This window comes from Lissotriton vulgaris, chromosome 2_1, assembly GCF_964263255.1.
Source record: "Lissotriton vulgaris chromosome 2_1, aLisVul1.2, whole genome shotgun sequence".
In the NCBI taxonomy this organism is placed as follows: Eukaryota; Metazoa; Chordata; class Amphibia; order Caudata; family Salamandridae; genus Lissotriton; species Lissotriton vulgaris.
The window spans coordinates 511,941,727-511,966,476 of NC_141687.1; the positions used below are offsets into that span (position 1 = coordinate 511,941,727).

Consider the following 24,750-nt stretch of genomic DNA (forward strand, 5'->3'; position numbering starts at 1 on the left):
GGTGAGGAGAGGAGAATGGAGATGGATGGGTCAGAGAGTGCATGCATGAGGGGGGGAGGGTGGAGAGCGGGAGGGATGAATGGGTGGGTGGATGGATGAGTGGGGGTTGAGTGGGTGGACGGATGAGTGCCTGGGTGGATGGATGAGTGGGTGGGGGGATGGCTGGATGGGTGAGAGGGTGGGTGGTTGGATGGATGAGTGAGTGGATGGATGGGTGGAGGAGTGGATGGATGGGTGGAGGAGTGGATGGATGGGTGGAGGAGTGGATGGATGGGTGGAGGAGTGGATGGATGGGTGGAGGAGTGGATGGATGAGTGGAAGGATAGCTTGGGTGAAGGGGTGAGTGGTTGGATGGATGAGTGGGTGGATGGATGGGTGGAAGAGTGGATGGATTGGTGAGGGGATGGATTGGGTGAAGGGATGGATGGATGATGGAAGGATGGGTGAGGGGTGGATGGAGGGATGGATGGGTGAGATGATGGATGGAGGGATGGATGGATGGTGGATGGGTTTGCAAGTGGTTTGGATGTGGATGGGGCACAGATGGAGGGAAGGAATGAATGGTGGGGGAGTTGGTGGATGACAAGGTGTACATGATGGATGGGGAGGGTTGTGATGACTTCCTTTGCCTTGGAGGATTGTGTTTTGAGCTGTGTGGTACGCCTCTGTCGTTTCGCCACACCCACTCACAGGCCTGCAGTTTTCTAGGCACTCTTGTTGTGTTGAGCATTGTTTGCTGGATATGGCCCGTGGTGTGCGCGTTGCAGTCGATCATGTGGTGTGCCGGATTCCCGAGGTTTTGGTTGGGTGGTGGGGGGGCCCAACATCTGGGGGAATTCAGCTGGGGGGGCTCAACCTTGAAAAGTTTGAATACCTCTGCACTAGAGGGTGGTAGGAGTTAGCAACTCAGATGAGGTATTACAGAGTAAGAACCGATGATAGATTTTCAAAGGTAAATGGTGATAATTTAGAGATAAGGAAATAGAATTGGTATAATGCTATTGTAGGAAGGTACCTCCTGACTATGGTTGCCCCCAACTTTTTGCCCTGTGTTTTAGCTGGTTTTTGACATAGTCGACCTGGGGCCCTGCCAATCAGGACCCCAGGCCTACTGCTCTCTCTGTAAAATGGATTCCATGTACCCTAGGTGCATTTCCAATTGGTACTGGGCCACCTTATCAGACCCTGTAACTCAGGGCATAGGTGTACCCAGGGCTGCAGCATGTATTATGCCACCCCTGGCTGGTCTCCTAAATTTGACACAACTGGCTGCATGACAGCTGGGGCAAAGTCGTGTAATCACCCTTTGCTATAGGTGTAGCATACCTATACCTAACCCTAAAATGGACACACAGATTCCTATCAGTCACTCCTATGGCAGGCCTTGACAATCCTGAAGGCAGAGTGCTTGGAATCGTGTGAGATGGTGCTCTGGCATGAGCTGAGCCTGTCTGCAGCTTGCGGAACCAAGTCCTAATAGCTGTTCCATGATATCGCATACCATATACTCTTAAGTGCATTATAATCCTCGCGATTAAATGCTAACTTTGGTATTGCTTTATCAAAACATGTCGAGTAAGGTGTCATACGAATTGGAATACTAACCCCTCGCCAATTCTGGCGACGGGGTTAGCATTCCACCCTTCTAGAGGGACACGACATGTATGTAACTGTGAACCCCGGTTAAAGTTAACTAAAGCCTCAGCTCCACAAAATGGATGCTGCCACCACAGACACGAGTCTGACCTCCTGCTGCTGGGAGTCCTTCCAGCGAGGGAGGCTTGGACAAAGGGTTTCCTGTCCAGGGCGGTGCTAGCACCGTCCCAGACATGGTTTTGTGTATCCTGGGTAGGCAGGGCTTTACAGGAAGGTGACTGCTGAGTGGCACCCCTGTGCTCACTACGCATAGGCCGGTCAGAACCAGTTCCAGGGGCACACCAGCCCCTGGCCTGGGGAAAGTCCGGCATGGCAGAGGGGTGTAACCACCCCCCTCCTAGTCCCACCCATAGGCAGGACCTAGTCACCGGGTCAGCCCCCTTTTTTAGTATAAAGATGGGAGCGGGCCCCCTGTTCAAATTAGATCATCTTTGGAATCAAGACACGACTTTCTACGAAAGGACATCAAGATTTCTTCTTCAAGATTCTCCCTTGTGGCTAAGGAGTAGTCACCCTGCATCCGCAGGCACCATCCTAAGAACACTGCGGTCTGCTGCAAGTCCTTCTTCACGAATCCGACGACCCAGCTCGACGAGACCCGGCTTCCCTGGCACCTCCGACCTCTACAGCCAAGCTGAGAACCGTGAGTGCGACGAGACCTCGAGGGACCGACGATCGCCAAGACTGCACGACTTCTTTGTAACAAGCCCACCGTGTGCTCCACTGGTGAGTGCTTTGGGGTCCGAGAAGCCCCAACCCTGAGCAGCTCCAGCACCGAAGATCAGCCCTCCAGCATCTCCACGATCTGCGTGGGGCCATTCTGCTTTTGCGTGCTCACCGCGCTGTGTGGCTACTAGCCGGCTGGCTTGTGGCCTTCTTCACGACGCCCGACGACATCACTGCTGCTGGTCTGGTTGCTCCAGACTGGCCCTGGCTTCCTTCTTCAAGAGAGGCACCCCGGACCCTCCTGGTCCACTCCAGACGCCATTTTAGGTCCACCGCGTGGGCTTGAATTTGCCAAGGCGTTGTTGCCCAATCCTGGGTCCAGCGACGCCGACAGCTTCATCCATCGTGGGACAGATCGCTCCTCCATCCTGGTCGCCGACAACGCCTCCTGGTCCGTGAGATCTGCGGTCACAGCGTCACCCACTCACCTTGTCGAGGTGGCTACCATCCGGTGCCCTCCTGGTGCCCACTGACTACTGGCTAGTAGTCTCGAACTTGGTCCCCTCTGCTTTCAGGTGTCATCTTCCATCGATCCAGGCTTGGATCCACCGAACTTTCTTCACTGGTCGCCTGCCAGCAACTTCTTTCTTCCAGGCTCCTGGTCCGTCTACGAGGATTCCCGACGTCCTTTGAGTCCTATGCAGCTGCAGCCCCTGGGCTAGGTAACTTCGGCATTTCGGTGCTCCAGCATAGCCTCACTATCCAAGGGTCAGAATCCACTTTCGTTTTCCTCCTACCAGGTCGGGTTCGCCCGAGAACACTAACTTTGCAATTCCTAGCTACCATAGACTTTGTCCCGCATCACGCGTGAGAGTGCACACACTGCACCCGACTCCCCTGGGTCTCCTAGAAGTAATCTAACGATTCTATAGTCAAGTCCTAGCGATTCCAAAGCCTATTAGTACTGTACTTACCTGCTAGTAATTTCGCATTCCACTTTCAGAGTATATGGTTTTCCGTGCCCCTCGGGCATTTGTATATACTGTGCTAACTTAAGTATTTTTGTAAGAGTTTTGGTTTGTGCTTAGTACCCTGTCCTCATAAAGAGTACAGGGCTGTTGTGATTCTTAATAAATAACTGTTTATTTTCATAACACTTGTGTGGTGTCCTTTCACTTGGTATTCAAGGGGTATATGTGTGGTAAACAGCTGGCTTAACACGCCCTCTCGAGTCTTTAGCCTTAGACTGCTCGTATCCACGCTACTAGGATAGCTGGTCTATAAGGTTGACTTACAACCAATCATCAATAAGGGTTGCTGGACTGATACATAGTGTTCACTAGAATAGTGAGCACTGCATATCAGGCCACCTTCTCACAGCTATGCAATGAAAATAACGAGTACTTATATTTCACCCAAGCACTCGATTTTATACAACAGTGGCCCATGGTTATTCTTTGGAAACTATGGTGTCAGCTTTTTTCCTATACAAAAAGGGGGTGGTGATGGACGGAGCATCTGAATCAAACACTCACACCCAGTCAAAAGATCTGGGTTTAATCCATCACCGTTCTTTAGCCCACTCCGCCACCCCAGTTCAGACATGGCTATATGCAAATCAGTCTGACCCTGTGCCTCATGGGAATAGTCCAGCCTGAACTGCCAAGCCATGTCTTCCCTGGACCGGAAACAAGCTTCCGAGGACCGGTTTCTGGCATTCCAGCCGTCTTCAGCCCGGATACCATAAGTGTGGCAGGGTATGCTCAGACGTGAGTCCCTTGCTCACTTTGCCACAGGATTCAAGCAAGCCGGGCTGAAGACGGCTGGACACCCCCCCGGACCCACAGGGATGCAAATATAGGAATTCTATGGGTGGATGCGGACAATGGAGGATTAACCAGTTCACTGGAGACAAAATGTATCTTCAGTTTCTTGACCCAAGCAATGCATTACTGGTCTTCCTTATCCAAGCCAGCCAGTCTGCATGGGACTCACAGCTCCTGGGAAGTGTTGGTACTTTGAACCATCAACACAGAATCTCTGGTCAGGTACTCCATGTAGATTAGACCCAGTGCAGGTCTTTGTGGGATCAGGACAGCTTCACTCCATTTAGGAACCATTCTGCCCCCCCCCCATATCTTCTATAACAACTTTAAATAGAATCAAGTAATGCATGAATTTAATAAATAAAAAAATGCATCGAGTGGGAAACGACCCAGGCCTGCGATTCTGCGACCTTTAGTAGATTTAGCTGACCGGAGCTGCAGGAGGAGGGAGCCACTCACTGCAGTTGTTGCCTCCCTTCAGCTATGATAGCTATTTGGGTACCGAACTTCGCTGCTGCAGAATTCAGCCCGACTAGGTTAAGACTAATTGCCACATGCGGCTACCTTTGCCTACTGACCCACTTTCTCGTCACCTTCGTAATTAATTCATGACCCCTCAATCCCACAAGGCCTTTTTTGAACAGACCATCCTCCCGGACACCAATCTGCTCACAGCAGGGCATGTTAATCACGATTGGGCATGTTCCTCCGCTGCAAGAGCAGTTCTCTCACCTTCATAATCTTTGGGATGCACGTCATTCTTCCATGTACGTGTATGGCATGAGAGGCCGCCGTTTTTCATCTTAATTATTTTACTATTGATTCTCTTGTTGTTTTGCTCTTTTCTCCACACCCACTTTTTGTACTCCTCTTGTTTTCTTCCTGAACAGGCATTTTCTTCTCTCAGGCCTATATTCTAAGTCCTGATGATGGCCCCCATATTCTAAAGAGGTATCGAAATGTCATCCACACAGTACCAAGACTATTGCAAATGTTCTTTATTTTGCTAAGAATAGCATTGGTACCATATAAAAAATAAGTGCCACCAACTCTTTACTATGTGTGGAGTTACTATGTATATGTTTGAGTTCTGTTAATCTAATAGTTTGTTGTCCTGTTTGCTTCCCACTCTTCATGTGTTTCTTTTCAGTATTTATTAAATTCATGCATTACTTGATTCAATTTAAAGTTGTTATAGAAATTATTTGATTTCTATGTTCATTGTAGTAAATATTCTTTCAGAAGCGACGTTTGGAGTACTATCAGGCAGTCACCACTGCCAGTGCCCTCAAAGGCTAGGATAAGGCAGCCACTATTGCGGCTTCCCTCTGGGTGACTGTTTTAAGGGCTATGCTTTGCTGATAAATACTGTAAACATGTGAATCACAGAGGGCCTACTGCACTGAAGTCTGTCATAGCACCCTTATACAATGCCTCAGCAACGTCGGAATACAAGGAAAAGCATTGGACTGGATCATCTCGTTCCTCACGGAAGAACCTAGAGAGTCCGCCTCCCCCCTTTTAGATCAGAGGCCACCGAAGTCATCTGCGGCGTACCACAAGGATCATCACTCAGTCCCACCCTCTTTAACGTATACATGAGCCCCATTGCGCGCCAACACAACCTCAACATCATCTCCTATGCAGACGACACCCAGCTGATCCTCTCCCTCACCAAAGACCCAAACACTGCCAAAACCAACTTACACGAAGGGATGAAAGAAGTAGCCGAGTGGATGAAGAACAGCGTTTAAAACTGAACTCGGAAAAAACGGAAGTCCTCATCTTAGGTTCATCCCCCTCCGCCTGGGACGAGTCTTGGTGGCCACCGGCCCTGGGAAACGCACCCATACCTACGGACCACGCACGTAACCTGGGCTTCATCCTGGACTCCTCCCTCTCTATGACCAGACAAGTCAAGTCAACGCCGTCTCATCATCATGCTTCAACATCCTACATAAGCTCAAAAAAATCTTCCGTTGGATCCCCACCGAAACAAGAAAGACAGTCACCCACGCACTGGTCACAAGCCAACTGGACTACGGAAACACCCTTTACGCCGGAACCACAGCCAAATTACAGAAAAAACTTCAACGCATCCAAAACGCCTCAGCCAGACTCATACTAGACATCCCCCGCCAAGTCCACATTTCCGATCACCTGAAAGACCTCCACTGGCTCCCCGTCAGCAAAAGAATAACGTTCCGTCTCCTCACCCACGCACACAAAGCCCTCTACGACCTAGGACCAGAATGCCTCAACACGCGCCTGTCCTTTTACACCCCCACCCGCCAACTATGATCGTCCAATCAAGCCCTCGCCGCAATTCCACGCATCCATAGATCCACCATGGGGGTGGGGGGGGGGGGGGGGGGGGGGGGATCCTTCTCCTACTTAGCGGCCACAACCTGGAATTCTCTCCCCACCCACCTCCGCCTCACACAGAACCACCTCTCCTTCAGAAAACAACTAAACTTGGATATTCGATAAGTAAAGCACCCCCCTCCCTCAAGCGCCTTGAGACCCTCTGGGTGAGTAGTGCGCTATACAGGTGCTAAACTTGAACTTGGTGTTGCAGCGTTTATAAGACATGAACAAGAATTTCATCTCAACAAGATAACAAAAACTTCACTTGTGAAAAGTAGTGTGACCTGCAAACTAAGGCGATAATGATGATGAGGAGGAGGAACGGGAGAGGGGCTTCATTCATACATTTTTGCCCTATCACTGAAGAACAGTAGCATATTTAAAACACTTTAATGGATGGGTTAAAGTGCATTGCACTCATTTAAATTATGTTTTCTTGGCATATTCAAATGTAATCGCTTGTCTCCAGGTTTACTTTCGCCGGTTACCTGTATGGCCACAATCCATGAAATCAATAAAAATGTTGTACAAGTTTAAAAATGTCTTCCCTAAAAACACCTATTCCAAACTTAACGTTAAAGCGCTATCTATGTACGGACATTTCAAAAACAGTAGATTATAAAATGAAGTTAAGCACATTAAACATACCTTTGGTCCCATTGTAACGGCCACAGCATCTGCCAACAAGTCCACACCTTGGAGCATCAAGGCTCTAGCCTCTGCACCAAACTTAACATCTTTCGCATACGAGCGTGTGAGGTGAGGAGCCAGTGCTCTGGATACTGGGCGCATTTGGCGCAGAACTGATGGTAAACGCAACATTTCTGCAAACGGTTAACAAAAATATTGTAAGAACTACATATTTACAACAGGACATGAGCATCTACTGTAAATGTAAAATTGATATTGGGATAACTTACTCACGCGTACATGAAAAGGTTTATTTGTACAGCATTTTACTGTTTCAAATCTTAAAACGTGCTAAAGAAGTGTCGGAAAGTTACGATCATATTTATATACTGCGGCACCAGCAGATCATTCCATAACCTGTATTTGTCCACGGTAGGAATTACTTACTTGCATAGTTTTAATACTATAATACAAAGTGGAAACTATACATTCGAAAAAACAGTGAAACGTTTCGCATTGGCGTTTGGTCAAGTTTGCACAGATAAACTACAACTCGAGCTATGACTAGGGCCTAAAAGCAAGAGTGGGTTAACGTACAGCAATACTCGCATTGCGAGTTGCTCCGCCCAATAGACCATGGACATGTGCCTTCCATCAGGACATGTGACAAGGTCAAACAAAACTAATGCAGCATACAACGGAGGAGGGCGTGGCCAAAGCAGGTAACACTGGGGGCAATGACAGCCATTCAGATGAAAGACCGCTTCTAATCAACAACGGCGATTTTTTGAAGAGAGCGCCGCCGTTTTGCTTAAAAAAAAAAAAATCTTATTTACATAAGGTATTTTAGCAGTCAAGTTCTCCAACGGTAGTTGGTTTGATTTAACCAAGATCCCGTGAATCACCACCTCCCGTGCAAAAAAACAAGCAGATTTATAAATTGCGGTACCTTCCAACCTGAAATACGCACGAGTTAATGTCTGCGAGGTTTAGAAATGCTCGGACACAAGAATGTTTTAATAATTTGTAAGAGTGTAGATTTTAAACTATGGCACATTACCTGTAAACATTCTCCTTTTTCGTTCAAAGGTTTATCGATACCCCGCAAAGTGGACCTCATGTTATATCTAAGTACCTTAATACGAAAAGGTTATACAAGCACGTCAATCAAACTAAGAAATGAACGCATCTTTAACTAGCTCAGTTACCAAATACACACTATTTGAAATATCAAGAAACGTTAATGAAATGCCAAGGGTAACTTACTGCGTTGGCCTTTTCCTGCTATGTATTAATAATTCCTTCCTCTACCTTTGCTAATTGGTTTTTATCATTAACCTCAAATTATAATATATATCTATAACGAGGGCTGCACACGCCTGTCAATACTTACCTTAGCTGGAGGCGCGGACTGACAGGGTAAGAATCTAAGATGAAGTGTAGAGTGGCGCTGAATGCAGAGACCTCTATACCCGGCTCAACGCACATGTGCCGTGCCACCCGGCAACGAGCATGATCTGGCCCGCCCTCGGCCAATGGGGAACGTCACTCCTCCCACCTAGCCAAATCGCCATCTTAGAGTGGGAGTTAGTACTGCTGAAGTGATAGCAAGAATTTTTTTTAAACAAATAAGATCTTTACTCTCTTGGAGAAAAATATTATACTTTGTAAAAAATAAACAGTGAACTGAGCGACAAATAATTATAAATTTACATTTATTTAAAAATATACGTATACAGGAAACCCATGCCCGGTCTGTATTCCTCCTTTATTTTCCAAAATAAAGAATACGCGGTTGTTCAAAATCAAATACATTTTGTACACTAGACGTAGTCAATGCATCTACTTTAATCAGTCAAATAAAACAGCAAAACAATTACATGTACTGGAAGCGTAGCCAGCCCTCGACATCACCCACCAATGACGCAAATGCCCGGCCTAGTACATCAGAAGAATGGACGAGTCAATCAGATAGCTTTATTTAACGGCGCAAGCCATGTTGGGTATAGTACTTCAATGGACCCTCTCACAGTATTTATTTATTTATTTATTTTATTTATGCAATTTTATATAGCGCGGACTTTACCCGAAGGTGTCAGAGCGCTTCACAATAGGAACAGAAAAGATACAAACTGAGAACGTTACACGAGCAACAGATTGCAGAGGCATTCGTTATGTTACATACGGTAAAGTGATAATTGTGTAACAGTATACCATAGACTCATTGTTAGCCAAACAAGGCTGCTCTTGGAAACCTTGTTGCGTAGTCTAGTTGTCTTGCGGTAAATGTCAAAAAGAGGTTTCCTCATTGCCATGAGGTTATACGTTATGCCGGGTCCGGGGCTTCGAACTCGAGAATTTTCTGGAAGTCTCGCGTGTGCCAAGGTCAGAGGCGATGTTGCGAAATTCTTGGAGTTCGTGGCACCGCGCCTTGTGAAACGAGCCTCTATTAACTGTATAAAAAGCACGAGCTACCTGACTCTGTGTGCGTAGTAGGAGTCATAAATTGGTAGCAAAAATCAAGCCGTTTTCTGTAAATTAAATACCGGCATACGTGACCTCTAACCTCGCGGGTAGGAGAGCGCATGCGCAGTGGGTACACACGTGTTGTCTTGTAGCGCAACTCTGATCACTGTGTGCAGGGGTCGAGACGCTGTAGCATCACCATGGTAAGTGTCCTTGATTTCGTGTGTTCTTAATGCTTTTTTCTTTAATTTTGTTTTGTGTGTCTGTTCAATTCGGTTCGACGAACAGCGTACTTTTCTCAAGAGCTGCCTAAATATTTTATGCACATTGTATTCTGTTGTCTAAGGTTTGAAAATGTTACCACCAAAGTCACCTTTCCAGTGCTGTGCTCTGCGACGAAGTAACAATTTTATGGCTGATCAACTGTGTCGAATGTTTGGCTTTTTATTTTAAATATCGTGGTGGATTGTCCCCACCCCTATGATCTCTTCTCACTACATCGTTCCTGTAGACTGCAGTGGCACTCCGTTAATGTTCTTCAGGTCATGTGATCCAACAACATAGCTTCCAAGGTTTCAGTTTGCGTATGTGTGACATTTTCATAATTTTTAGTGCATTTAGTAGTGACGTTCCTGGGCTATGAGTGACACATTCTCATGAGCAAAATTCAGCAGTGAAAACGAGGAAAACATAATCGAAAATACCCCCATTAGAGCAACGAGACACTCAAGACGATCTTACAACAGCTGGCAAGTTTTCAGCTTTCTTATGTGTGACACTTACAGAATTTTAGTGTGCCTATGTGCGATGAGCAGATAAACAAACACATTTTTAGGCTCTACAAGACGGCCAAATGTGGCTAGAATATCTGCTTACAAAACAGGCACTTGCTAGGCCGGCGGCGTTCGTAAAGCTATGTTTTAACTTGCGAGCAGGAGAAAACACTGGCAAATCTAGTCTGGACTGAAATTAACTTGCAAATGTGCTTACAAGACCTTTTTATAAAACAGCATTACGACGCTTGATCTGGGTGACCTTTGGAACTCTAATATCTCTGGGCAAATATTTAAGAAGCTTGCAAATAATTCTACAAAATTGCAAAGTTGAATAGCAGACAAAGATACCTTGTCAAAACATCACCACGCGTTCCTGGTGTTGAAATCGTATTCCACTTTAAGGGAATCAGCCCTGCTAGCTGCGCCTTAAAACCGGAAATATCAGTCTTTTTTGGCCCCAAGATTTGGAGAAATACCCATGTTAGACCTCATGCCAAAATGAAGGATGTCCGGTCAAAGTGAAGACCAGTCTTGCCGTCTATGCCATCAGGGGCCTGAATCTCTGCTTCACATCGTCTGTGTTTGTCCCTCGTTGATGGTTCAACGAAGAGTTCTAATAAGACGGGAGTTCCTTGAACGGGGAAGTAGGTCCTGCAGGCATGCACTCGTGGAGTCCATGGACCCAATCAACACCATGCTGAACATTAGACTGACTGTTATTGATCTGTTTTAAGAAAATTATCAACTAATAGGATATGTGATGTGTAATCTGGAGGTGGTCCCTGAATGTAATCCCAAATTGTGATCACTCTGAAACCCTTAACATTAACCAAGCACGCACAGTAACTGTGAAGGACGGGCTGCTAGGTACTGAAACTAGTTTTTCCATATCCCATTAGACTCGGATAACTACTTTATTTCTGTATTTTTTAAAGATGTGAATATTTGTATGATTGTTTTTAATAGTGGGTTTCACAGTCCATCTGGCACCGTATTCATACCTTTTTTTTAGCACTGCTTATAGATCACATAGTTGCAGTTTCAAATTTTAAGTAATTGTTAAAAAAGCTAGGACTTACTGAAGTTGTCATATGGACTGCGTCACATAAATCTTGCCAGAAACTTAAGGGCCAGCAGCGTAAGTGGGAAACTGTTGCAGTTAGTAGTAGTGTATTAAAAATTATAATCAATGGAAATGGTTGTGTAGACTATACTGCCACGCTTCAGAGTCTGGCAAAAATGTTTGAAACTTGTCTGTTGTGTTATTGTGCTCATTCCTCTTAATGATGACAACTCTGTTTGGGTGGGGAATAAGGGAGTACGTTAAGGCCTGTTCTGGGAGGATGTCAATTATGCTTAGCGTTGGTTTAGCTGACCTCCATATTCAAGCACTCCTCCCTCCAATTTGTCACTCTCAGCCAGCTGCTCCTCACCCTAGGACACATACTGTCACAGGACTTAAAACATTTTGATTAGTAAAAAGAGCTGTGACTTTTTATCCACTATGTAAGTTCTTCCAAATAATGCTTTCTATAGCTGCACATTTCTACCTAAGAAATATATCAAGCTCACCATCTTGGCTCACAGCAGTCAGCAGAAGTATTTTTTTTTCATGAATATGAAGTGATAGGTACAAATGCAGGAAAACTAGTATATTTGTGTTAGAATAAAACGTGGTAAGCAAGCCTGAGCGTGACCAGTTGTGTTGTATTGTGTTTATTATTCTTACAGTGCCTCCTCGCACATGCAGGAGATCAAAGAAGCTATAAAGTGTGACTAATGCATAGTAATGCAGGAATGCAGCCACCAGCACTAAAATGCGCTGCTCGGCTATGGAGCGTGCATACGGGATACCTCACCTGAGGCGCCACCATCAGGTGGCACAATTAAGATTTCTAGTGGAGTGGCAACGTCCATTCACAGAGAAACATTGGTGCTTCCTGGACCAGGCTGTTGCTGGTATTCATATCTGTAAGATACCCTGGATTCTGTGTAAGAACAGTCTATCGGGAGTGTACATTTCCCCCCGATAGTCAGGGCCACAAATTGGGCCTGGGACAAACTAAGTGTAGTGTTCCTAAGGGTCTATCTACTCCGATCTCCCCCTTACCCTGATCATAGGGAATGCAGATTTTCCTCCGGTTTATGCTTGGTTCAACATATTCACGGTGGCAAGAGGTCAATTGTAAGCGTATTGGGGGACCTCTCTGATGAACGGGAACTGCAGGACTTCTCAAGGAATCCAACGAGAATTCGGGCTCACAGACCAGGAGCGGTGGCGATATGCAGCTGACTACCACTGGGTGACTCAACCTGAGATATGCCCCCACGCAAGCAGACCCCATACATCATTTTAGCGCTGGCTATTGGCGCCTGCTGTGAGATGTCTATAATTTTTTTAAACATTTCTGCTCACCTTCTACTCTCGCCAGCCAGAACACGATAGGCGTCAGAATGTGAATCTTCACAGATAAGGAATGGACTGACATCTTGCATCGGGCCCGTACTTCGGCCTGTAGTGCAGGCGGAAGGTAAACACTGCTTAAGCTAGTGCATTACTGGTGCTACACACCTTCCTGGCTATCTAGGTGGAAACGGGGATGTGAAGGCAAATGTTGAGACACTGCGGTCACTCTGGCACATTATCTCACTTGCTATGACACTGCCCCAAACGGCATCAGTACTGGCAAGAGATACTTGCGGATATAGACCAAATGTTTCAGACTGGACTGCGCAGCTTCCCTAGCTACATCCTACTAAGACCCCCGATGTTTTGACATACCCACTCCAATCCCCCAGAGGGAGGGACATTACTGTGCAAAACCAGCCTTGCTGTCAAGATGGGAACTGACTCCACACCCACCCATTCAGACTGGATACACAAACACTGTAATCTGTTAAGTATGGAAAAGCTAACTGCAGTAGTAAATCATTTGCTCCCTAAATTTGAGAAGACTTGGGTTCCCTGTTTAAAATACTTATTCAACACTTTCGGTGATTTCACCTGCCTAATATACTTACGAATTCTACGCCTTAAAGATGGCATACAACCCAACACTTAAACTGTAGCATGGGTGGAGCGGAACGATACAGACGTCCTCACATAGCAAACGGGCATGATTTGTAATGTTTCATGTTTTCTTTCTTTAAAGTTAAACATTTGTTTCGCCCCCCCTCCCCCCCCCCCCCCCCCCCCCCCCTTCGCCGGCCACTAGTTGTAGGCGAATGATCTGTACTCCTTTTTCTTTCTTCTCCAATAATAAAAATTGATACAACCCTAAAATGCACTACTCTAATTCTTGATGTGTGGCACTTGGCAGGGCTGCATTACTATTCCCATGCCGCAAGGCGGGCGTGTTACCCTTGCTCACTAATGTGGCTCAATATATATGCAAAAGTCTACCAAACCTCACTTGAAATGATTCAGGAATTTTTAGAATTGGCAATGAATCACCTGGCCTCTGCTCCAGATCCAACCAAATATTCATTTTCTTCGGAAAAATTATTTTGACAGATTTCTCATACTAAATTCTTGCCCGTCAACTTGTTCCCACTCGGATCCATCTTTCCCACGGGTTCTCGCCACTTACAAGTAAAATCAGTATCATCTTATACATAGTAGTAGTCTAGTGATGGGACTTGATCTCAGTACCCCTTCTTAAAGGTTCCAAGCACTTAACATTTAGGAAGTGTTTTTTTCACACTGCAAACCCCAGGGATCTCCAGAACTAACACCCCATCTCACTGCTCCCATTTGCTGCCAAAGTCTTGGAGAAGGCCATCCCCCTTCAACTAGCCGAACATCTGGGGAGAAACAACCTGCTCGACCCCTTACTATCAGGATTCAGAGCCAACCACAGCATCAAGACTGCCCTGGTCGCTGCAACAGACAACATCATCACACTACTCGACAGAGGAGAATCAGCTGCCCTGAACCTTCTCGACCTCTCTGTAGCCTCCTCAATCAACTGCACCAGATCGGAATGAAGGACGACCCTGTTAGATGGATGGCTTCATTTGTCATGGGTCGCACCCAAAAAATCCGGCTCCCGCCCTTCACCTCGCAGACCAAGTGCACTATCTACGGCGTCCCTCAAGGTTTGTTCCTCAGTCCAGCCCTCTTCAACATCTATATGACACTGTTAGCGGACATAGTCAGAAACAGTGACATTAACATCATCTCATATGCTGATGAAACCCAGCTTGTCCTCTCGCTCTCAGTGGACCCCACCACGGCAAAAGCCAACTTCCACAACTGCATGAAGAACGTATCAACCTAGAAAAAGGACAACTGCCTGAAGCTCAAGACGGACAAAACTGAAGTTCTGATCTTTAGCAGACACAGCTCCCTCTGGAACGACTCCTGGTTGCCATTGGAACTTGGACTTAGTCCCATTCCGAAAGACCACACCTGCAACTTCTGCATCATTCTGGACTCTCCATGAAGCAACAGGTCAACGACATCTCCGCAGCCTGCTTCCACACTCGCTGCATTCTCCATAAAATCTTCAAATGGCTACCCATCAGCACCAGGTAGACAATGACGCAGGCCCAAATCACTAGCCATCTGGACTTTTGCATTGCACTCTTTCCAGGCACTACCAGCAAATCATGACAAGACTCCAGACGATCCAGAAAGCAGCCGCCAGACTGATTCTCAACCTGTCGAAAAGGACCCACAACACCCAGCACCTGAGACATCCACTGGCTTCCCTATCCAGAAAAAATCCAGTTCAAGCTTCTGACCCACACCTACACAGCCATTCATGACCATGGACCTTTATACATAAACCACCGCCTGAACTTCCACTGACCACCCAGAAAACTCCGCTCACCTTGCCCTCGCATGGACGCTGCGCAGCCGCCGCTTCTGCGCCAGAAGATTGTCCTTCCACCTTGCCTCCAAGTCCAGGAACCCCCTTCACCTCCGAACAGCACCCTCATTGACAGACTTCAGGAAGTGACTCAAGTCCTGGCTCTTTGCCCAAAACCTGCAGCCCAGCGCCTGGATACCATCATGAGTGATACGTCGAGCTATACAAGCACTGCAAGATTGATTGCAGGTCAAAGAAGAGCTGGGCAAAGATTGAACACGTTGAGGTCTTCCAAAATCAGTGCTAACCTACTGTCCTAACCGAAATAGTGGAAGCAGGGCAATACTCCTTTCACGATATTCTTTATTTTGGGGGGAGAGGTGAGGGATTCTGATATGTAATTCAATAGTAGTAAAGTGAACGTTGTTTTGGGAAGAAATTCTGGAAGGCCAGGAGGATTCCTCATTATGTATATTGGAAAGGAGAGTCTCTGAGATCTATGAAAAATATTGGGTGTTCCTGGAGGGATGAGGACAGCAGGGTAACACAAGGCAAGCCACTTCGCTTTGTGCTGTCATGGCAGCAACCTACCAAGCCCTTCTTATTTTGCGCCTCTAGCTAGGGTCTGAGCTACAACCCGTCTAGGGCTCTTTCAACTTTAGCTCGTCCACATTTGAGAGCCTAACCGGGGTAGGGGTGTGAATCCCTGCTCTAAATGTTGGATTCTTTTAGCCCAGCAGGAGTAGGTTGAATCAGGGCCTTTTAAAGTTTGTAGAGTTTTTGCTCCAGTTGCCAGCCTTGATTATTCTTCCATATCTTTCCTACCTCGTGGGAAGCACTTGTTCAGCAATAGATATTACCCCTTCCTCCAAAAATAAAGTAAAATGATTCATGTATATTGCTTGTGCCGCCAGTTCCCATTATTACCCTTTTGGAATATTTTTACTACTTCAAAAGCAGCTTTGCCCAGCGCATGACACTGTGTGGATTACTTTGCCTTTTCTGATTATCGCCTTTTTTGGTGTATGGATATCCAGCATCCACTGCCCCTCTGGTAACTGGTTAGTCCATAGTGTAATGTGCATATCTTTCTCGTGTATCCTCAGCCGTTGTACTACTAGGAGCTGAGTCCCATAGCACAAATGCACCTTTGTTGTCATCATATACAGCATGATAGAGGTGAGCAAGCCAACAAATTAACAAGGAGATTAAAGCTGAGCCAAAGGTCTGGCTTGGCTCTTAGTGCACGAGCAGAGCACTGAAAAAGTAAATTCTACAACAAATCACATACAATATGATTAACTCTCCAAAATAAAAAAGCATATTTCTTTAAAACATGGAAGCTTCGAAATTAATACTTTACATTATAACAATGCATTGATAATCAGTAGCATAGGAAGGGGGGAGGTGCGGGCCAGGTGCTGAGGGGGGCGACAAAATGGCAAAAATGTGTTTTAAACACACATTTTTGCTATTTTGTTAAGCCGGGGGTAACCAGAAATTTTCCGCATTGGGTACCACCTGACCTTGCTACGCCACTGTTAATAATTACTCCTTTAACATGACCCTTTTTAATCATGAACCAATAATTAACTGAGGGGCAAGTCATTTGTCATATAAACCCTGTATGTGGCCCGAGTTGAATACAGCAACATTATATACACTCTAAAAGCAAACACAAAAGGTTTTTGTACTACTGATATACAGAGCTCACATATTTGGAAGGGCTTTCATAAGCAATGATAAAGAATAAGTAGTTTTAATTATTGCGTGAGGTAGCATAATTTAAGTGGGGGAAGATGTGATTTATCGAGTTTTTCAGTTTTCTGTTTGTACAAATCAGCCACTACATGGGCATTGCTTTGTCTTTGCTTTTTATGTTAAAGCTTTATTTTTACCACTTTGTGCATTTTTCTGCAGTTTTCGTATAGTGCAAACTCAGCCCAAAGGTATTACTATGAACACCAATTACATTACGCAAAGTCACATTCATGTTTTTTTATAGGCACTGGAAGAATACGTGATTCGCTCAGAATCATAGGATGTTGAGCCGAAGCAGAGACTCTAACCATTCTCCCAAATTCCACAGTCTAGTCAAGTCAAGTCAAGTCAAAGAATTTATATAGCGCACTACATACCCAGAGGGTTTCAAGGCGCTTAGGGAAGGGAGGAGGATTACTTGTCAAATATCCACGTTTTAAGTTGCTTTCTGAATGCTAGGTGGTTCTGGGTAAGGTGGAGGTAAGTGGGGAGTGAGTTCCATGTTTTAGCTGCAAGGTATGAGAAGGATCTTCCTCCCATAGTGGTCTTGTTGATGCGGGGTACAGTGGCGAGGGCTTGGCTGGAAGAGCGAAGTTGGCGGGAGGGGGTGTAGAAGGACAGTCGAGAGTTGAGGCATTCTGGTCCGATGTCGTAGAGTGATTTGTGTGCGTGGGTCAGCAGTCGGAAAGTGATCCTCTTATCGACGGGCAGCCAGTGGAGGTCTTTCAGGTGGCCAGAGATGTGTTCGTTTCGCGGGATGTCTAGTATGATCCTGGCTGAGGCGTTTTGGATTCGTTGGAGTTTCTTCTGGATTTTAGCGGTAGTACCTGCGTAGAGGGTGTGTCCGTAATCCAGTCGGCTCGTGACCAGAGCATGGGTGACTGTTTTTCTGGTTTCGGTGGGGATCCAGCGAAATGTTTTTTTGAGCATGCGAAGAATGTTGAAGCAGGATGAGGATACGGCGCTGACTTGTCTGTTCATTGAGAGTGAAGAATCCAGGATGACGCCTAGGTTCCGAGCGTGGTCTGTCGGGATGGGTGCTTTTCCAAGGGCTTCCGGCCACCAAGAGTCATCCCATGCAGAGGGGGATGTACCTAAGATGAGGACTTCTGTTTTATCTGAGTTCAGTTTCAGACGGCTGTGTTTCATCCATTCGGCAACTTCTTTCATTCCTTCATGTAGGTTAGTTTTGGCGGTGCTGGGGTCATTGGTGAGAGAAAGGATCAGTTGAGTGTCGTCCGCGTAAGAGATGATGTTGAGATTGTGTTGGCGAGCGATGGCCGCAAGGGGGCTCATGTATACGTTGAAGAGGGTGGGACTGAGTGATGATCCTTGTGGTACACCACAGATGACTTCAGTGGCCTCGGACTTGAATGGTGGAAGGCGGACTCTCTGCGTTCTTCCGGTGAGGAACGAGGTGATCCATTCAAGTGCTTTTCCTTGTATTCCGATGTTTTTGAGGCGTTGTAAAAGGGTGCTGTGGCAGACTGTGTCGAAGGCTGCAGAGAGATCGAGGAGGATGAGGGCGACTGTGTCTCCATTGTCTAGTAGAGTTCGAATGTCGTCTGTTGCTGCGATGAGGGGGTCTCCGTGCTGTGTTTTGCTCGGAAGCCAGATTGTGAGGAGTCGAGGGATTTGTTGGCTTCGAGGAAAGCGGCGAGTTGGTTGTTGACAGCTTTCTCGATGACTTTGGCCGGGAAAGGAAGGAGCGATATGGGGCGGTAATTTTTGAGTTCGTTGGGGTCCGCTGTGGGTTTTTTCAGAAGGGCGGTGAGTTCAGCGTGTTTCCAGCTCTCCGGGAAGGTGGCGGAGTTGAAGGAGCAGTTGATGACGTCTCGGAGGTGCGGTGCTATGACGGAGTCAGCTTTGTTGAAGATGTGGTGAGGACATGGGTCTGTGGGGGATCCTGAGTGGATGGAGTTCATCAGGCGGATGGTGTCCTCAGTGGAGATTGGGTTCCCTTCGTTGAGGGTGTTCAAGGGGGGAGAATGTCCAGCATATGGTTGGGTGGGTTGGTCTCCGGGTTGGTTGTCGAAGCTGTTGTGGATGTCTGCGATTTTGTTGTGGAAGAATGAAGCCAGGGAGTCGCAGAGGGCTTGAGAGGGGGTGATGTCGTTGGAGTTGGCCGAGGGGTTGGTGAATTCCTTGACGATGTTGAAAAGTTCCTTGCTGTTGTGGGCGTTGTTGTCTAGTCGCTCCTTGAATGCTGTTTTCTTGGCTTTTCGGCTTAGTTGGTGGTGTGTGCGGGTGGCGTTTTTGAAGGCGCCCTTGGTGCTAGTGGTTGGGTCTTTTTTCCAGGCCTTCTCAAGAGAGCGGCAGAGTTTCTTGGACTTCTTAAGATCATCGTTGAACCATGAGGCCTTCTTGCTGCCAGGTTTGCTTTGACGTTTTTTCAGTGGTGCTAGGATGTCGGTGGTGTTGGATAGCCATAGGGTGAGGTTGGCGGCGGCTTGGTCTGGGTTAGAAGAGTGGGCTGGGGTGTTTAGAAGGAGCGATGAGGAGATCTGGTCGATGGTGATTTTGTTCCAGTTTCTTTGCAGAGTTGGTTGGAGGTGGTTGGTGGGTTTCGGCTTGTTGTAGGTGAAGTGAACGCAGCTGTGGTCAGTCCAGAGGAGATCCGTAGTGTGGCTGAATGAGACATGGTTGCTGGAGGTGAAGATGAGGTCGAGTGTGTGACCTGCGATGTGGGTGGGGGAGGTGACCAGTTGTTTAAGTCCGAGGTTGGCGAGGTTGTCCAAGAGGGTGGTGGTGTTGCGGTCGTTGTTCTTTTCAAGGTGAAAGTTGAGGTCTCCCAGAAGGATGTAATCTTTGGAGGGGAGCGCGTGTGGAGTGATGAAGTCCGTGATGTCTTCACTGAATTTTGCGCGGGGTCCTGGTGGCCTGTAGAGGAGGGTGCCTCTGAGTGTGGTCTTGGGGTCGATGTGGATCTGGAAGTGAAGGTGTTCAGAGTTGGCGAGGTTGGCGTCAGAGCTGGTTGAGATGCGGATTGATTTTTTATGGACGATAGCGATTCCTCCTCCTGTGTGGCTGGTACGGTCCTTGCGTGTGATCTTATAATCTTCAGGGATGGCAATGGTGATGTCTGGGGCGGAGGAAGCGTTCATCCATGTTTCTGTTAGGAAGGCGACGTCTGGAGAGATGGTGTCTAGTAGATTCCATAGGTCGATGGCGTGTCTGTGGACCGATCGGGTGTTGAGAAGGATGCATTGTAGGTGGTTGGGATCGAGAGTCTGTGGTGTGATCGTAGCGGAGATGTTGTCGGTGCCGCTGAATTTGCAGGAGTAGCAAGAGAAAGGTCCATGGGTGTGACCAGGAGCGGCTTGGACGCAGTTGGGGGCGCGACCGGGGTTAAGGGCTAGGAGGGCGGTGGCATCGTAGGCAATGCGGGAGGGCTGGGAAACGCGAGGGGCAGGGGGTCTGGCGCTGGGCGCGCGGACGGGCGTAGACGGGCTTACCTTTGGCGCACCTTCGGCGCGGGTTGGGCGCGGTCGCTGAGCGTGAACGCTGCATGCGGGTACAACTGTCATATATGGATAGTGGAGGGGAAGGGGCGAGGGCGTCTCAGCTGGGAGGCGGGGCGGGCCACGAAGGACTACAACAATCAAAATGGCAGCGGAGGGGTCAGCGGAGCGGAGCGCTTGGGGCGGAATGCGCAAATACAACAATAATGCTTACACAATGACAAACGCGCTTTAAAAATGTAAAATAAGCAAAGCGGCAAGCGGGGCAGACTGCAGGCAGTTAATCAGGACAGACAAAAGCGGAACAACGATACAAATCCTGGGTAGAGGGAGGGTGGATGAAAGCTCTGCTCGTTATGGGCTCGATTTTCCAAGGACCTTCAGCAGAGCCAGGCTTCAGCCTAGTTCAAGCTTTCAGTGGCTCGCCCACATCGGTATGATAAGTCTTCCTATGTATGCTCAAAACGAAAACACCCTCCTAGCCACACACCCTACACAGTGTAGCTTACTGTCCGAGTTAGTAATCGATTTAGCACTCCACATACGTATTGTAAGTGCTATGCAAATGCTACCATAAAATACCTACACCGCAGATGTAAGAGAATTCATGGTCGTGCATAACATATCTGAGTTGCAATGACTTGGCTATTCATGTTGTAGTGCCAGATATAATTGTCTAATTGGAAAACGAATCCATATTCGACTAAAGTGCTTACTGGCGAATAGAATAATTCAAGAATTAGCGTTAATTTGGCTTACCAGTAGGCTTCAGAGGTGAAGCCAGAGGCTGATGAAATGACTCTTGAAACGTGGTACATATAAATAATGTGCCCTCTGCTCAGTACGGTCAGTAATTGGTGGTCTATCCAGAGCTTTATCCAGAAGAAGTGGACACATTTGTTCTTACTTGAACAATTTATTAGGAACTTTATTTTTAAGTAAGAGAAATATTTTATGCCTACTGAATTAAACCTTGTTAATGTGTAGGTAGGTGCAATATAGTCGGAGCTATTGCCTTTTGGCAGCAAAGGATTGCATATTGTAGATTTTTTTTTTCCTCCTCTGATCCTCTTAAAAGTGCACTTCTATCTGTTTCTGTGTACGTGACTTATGGAGAAAGGTGCTTTATAATGGTTAGTGCAGAAAGTGAGGATGAGTAGGTTGATGCTGCTTATGCGCTTTAGTAATTTTTCCTTTTCTGTTACAGAATCGTGTGTATTTATTTGTAGCATACATCCTATCAGGGTAAAATCTTTGATGTTCAGAGTTCTCCCTCCGAAATTTGCAATGTTTCCGCCACATGTTCTTACCAAACTTTGCAAAGAGTAAATTTGTAAATGTTACGAAAGTTTAACGCAAAATGTGAATTTTACCAGGAGGTAGTTTTAACTCGTGCAATAGTGATAGAAAGCAACGTTTTCTCTTCAGAGAAAATCTTTTCTCCTCCCGAAACGAGGGCATTTCCAGTAACTGACATATATATATATATATATATAGTGTTCATGAGTGTCTGTACATAATATGGTAACCTAAAAGCCAGATCAAAGCATGGTTGGTGGTCATTGAAGATCAGTGCAGTGATGCGTTGAGATCCAACTGTAAAAGTGGGATGGATTGCTACAGTCTGCCCTAGTGTCCTGGCAGAAACATTTGTGTTATATTCTACCGCTTTAAAAACCTTACATTTTTGTTTAGCTGACTGAAACGTAATCTTTGGGCTAGGAAGTGAACATAGGCTAAGGTAAGCTTTTGCACACCTGATTCTTGCATAGTATATCAGTAGAAAATACTGACTAAGTGGTGTACCTTTCTTGAACCAACCTAGAGGAGGAGCATTATCATGTTATTGTAAAGTCAGTGCTCTTAATTTGAACATTAAGTATCTTGTTACTGGAGTAGGGTATATGAATCGGCTTTGTATTTTTTTTTTTGTCAACAGGCAGGTCAGGCATTTAAGAAATTTCTTCCACTCTTCGATCGTGTTCTGGTTGAGAGATTTGCTGCTGAGACTGTGACGAAAGGAGGAATAATGCTTCCAGAAAAATCTCAAGGGAAAGTATTGCAGGCAACCGTGATGGCAATTGGAACAGGCTCTAAAGGAAAGGTAAAATATTTCTGAATTCATCATTTTATTGGCAGTGCACACTTCTGTATATTCACAGAAAACAGCATAGGTGAAGGGTAGTTATGTTCAGCAAATACAACCTCCCCCAGCACCCCCCCCCCCTCCAAACGTGAAATTTGACAGTTATGGTACACAACAAGCACATCACTCTCGCCCACCATATTTTCAGCATGTTAGAGAGCCCTTTTCCTGTGACAATGGCCACGTGGCACACTAACCATGGAAGCAATCGTGAGTTATGGCGTGTGTGCAAAGTTTGGCATAATCTGTTTTTTGCTGTAGTACTGGAAAAAAATCTTCCACGTGAGCTATAATGACAAAACAATTTTTTTTGTTTTTTTTTAATTAATATTGGATTTCTGACAGAAAAGGACTATACAGACAAGATTATAGGACACTTATGACATAGACACTGACTTTACAACTTTGGTGATGCTTCACATAGATTCTTTAATTTTGTAACTTACTAGTATTAGGAGTGTCATTTCTGGGTTTTCATTTGTATGGGTGTAATAAGGCTCTGAGGTGCGGTTGATGAGCACAGATGGATATGGTCCCACCACCACCCCCACGCTGTACATGTTTTTGCTTTCCTTGGCATGTTTTAGAAAGCTGGTTAGACCATTATGTAATCTGCAATCGTCTGCATACCGGGGCAAAGGGGTAGTCCAAATAGAGTAGGACAGTCTTCATTTGAGGTGCAGAATATCTTCAGAGTGCTGCCATTTTAGTGGAACCCAACAGTATTTGCCTTTGCTGTCACTGCAGAGATCAAACATATACTCCATTTGTTCAATTTGTATTACCAGTAGACTCTCAAAAGAAAACGCTCGGTGCATCAGAGTAAGAACCCACATTGGGGAGAAAAAAAATGATGCTCTTATATACCTGACTTCTAAGGACACCTCTGCACCCATCGCCCATGGCCTGTGGAGAAGTGGGCCAAAGGTGTCCCTGAGCACTGTGAGAGCTGAGCCAACTTGTTAGTTCTGCCCAACTGGCCTTCCAGTTCAAACCTGCAGCCTCCTTTTATGACAACCAATCCCCATAATCAAACATTAGGCATCCAACGCTGTGTTGCTCTTCAGCAACCGGCTGCCCAAGTGCCGCCCGTTGTGACCTCTTGGTGCTGCCTTGGACCTTGCCCAGTACTTACCTTAAGTCAAGGGGATTGGTCTCGTAAGTTGCTGTTCTCTACCTTAATGCCATATTTGTTTATCTACCCATAAGATGACATTGCAACTACTGAAAATTGCACGAAGTGTCGACTTTTGAAAATGCAAACTACTTTATTTTGAAACGTATTGATTCTGGTGCCTAAATATGTATAAAAATTCATGTTATTTTTATAAATTGGTGTGGATCTCTTTATTGAGTTGTGTGCATTATTTGATTGTGTGTCATTTTCATATGTCTCTCTGATAAGCTTAGGGCTGCTCAACCACACTACCCCCTAGAAGAGCACCTTGGGATTGCTTGAGCGAAGTCCCTTTCGTATAGTAAGTGAATACCTGGACTCTACGCACAATATACCTAATTTTGGTATATCTTATAAAGAGCCATTTCCTACAATACCCACTAAGACGGTACTAATTGTATATGGCATGAGGCAATACAGTGCTCCTTGAGGGTGAAGATGTGATCCACAGAACTATATCTAACACGTAGTAGATAGAATTTGAGAGACTAGTTATAGGACAATTTATGCTGGTAAAAAATTTTTGGGAAATGGTGGCACAGTATATCAGTTTTGTTAGTTCACCTACATGCAGACTGAGTTTGGACCATTAGTGATCCATATAACCTCCTCCAGACATAGATATAGTAAGCTGGCTTTTAATATAGGGAACCTAAACTAGGTACACTGTGTAAAGAGTCCAGGCAACCCTTATTGTTTTACAGAGGCAAAATGGTAACACTAAACGCTCTTTTGTGGTAGTGTGGGTAAGCACTTAAGGTTTATCAGAGGGTAGTGCTAAACATTTGTGGTACTCACAGAGGCAATAAATGAGACACACTCAAAAATAAACCCAAGACAAATTTAGAAGGAGTCCTATTTTATATACATTTTGATACCAAGAACTTCGTTATCAAGTAAGTACTTTTGCAGAAATTAATGTTTTACAGGTCAGGAAATTGTTCAATTTGTCTTCATACAGCAGTGCTTCCCTATGGGAAAAAAGGCATATGTTGCAGACCGTT

At 46.0% G+C, this 24,750-nt stretch overlaps 2 protein-coding genes across 2 annotated transcripts in view; one reads left to right on the top strand and one right to left on the bottom strand.

Moving 5' to 3' along the window:
* HSPD1 (heat shock protein family D (Hsp60) member 1) overlaps window positions 1-8,705 on the bottom strand; it is a 141,258-nt gene extending 132,553 nt beyond the window's left edge. Inside the window, exons 1-2 of the mRNA XM_086955424.1 lie at window positions 8,539-8,705; window positions 7,164-7,339 (exon numbers count right to left, since the gene is read on the bottom strand). Of these exons, the coding sequence (XP_086811550.1) occupies window positions 7,164-7,337 (174 nt within the window). The 5' untranslated portion in view covers window positions 7,338-7,339; window positions 8,539-8,705. The remainder of the gene's footprint in view (window positions 1-7,163; window positions 7,340-8,538) is intronic.
* An 824-nt stretch (window positions 8,706-9,529) lies between these two features.
* Window positions 9,530-24,750, top strand: part of HSPE1 (heat shock protein family E (Hsp10) member 1) — a 46,918-nt gene continuing 31,697 nt past the window's right edge. The window contains exons 1-2 of the mRNA XM_086955426.1: window positions 9,530-9,814; window positions 22,363-22,527. Of these exons, the coding sequence (XP_086811552.1) occupies window positions 9,812-9,814; window positions 22,363-22,527 (168 nt within the window). The 5' untranslated portion in view covers window positions 9,530-9,811. The remainder of the gene's footprint in view (window positions 9,815-22,362; window positions 22,528-24,750) is intronic.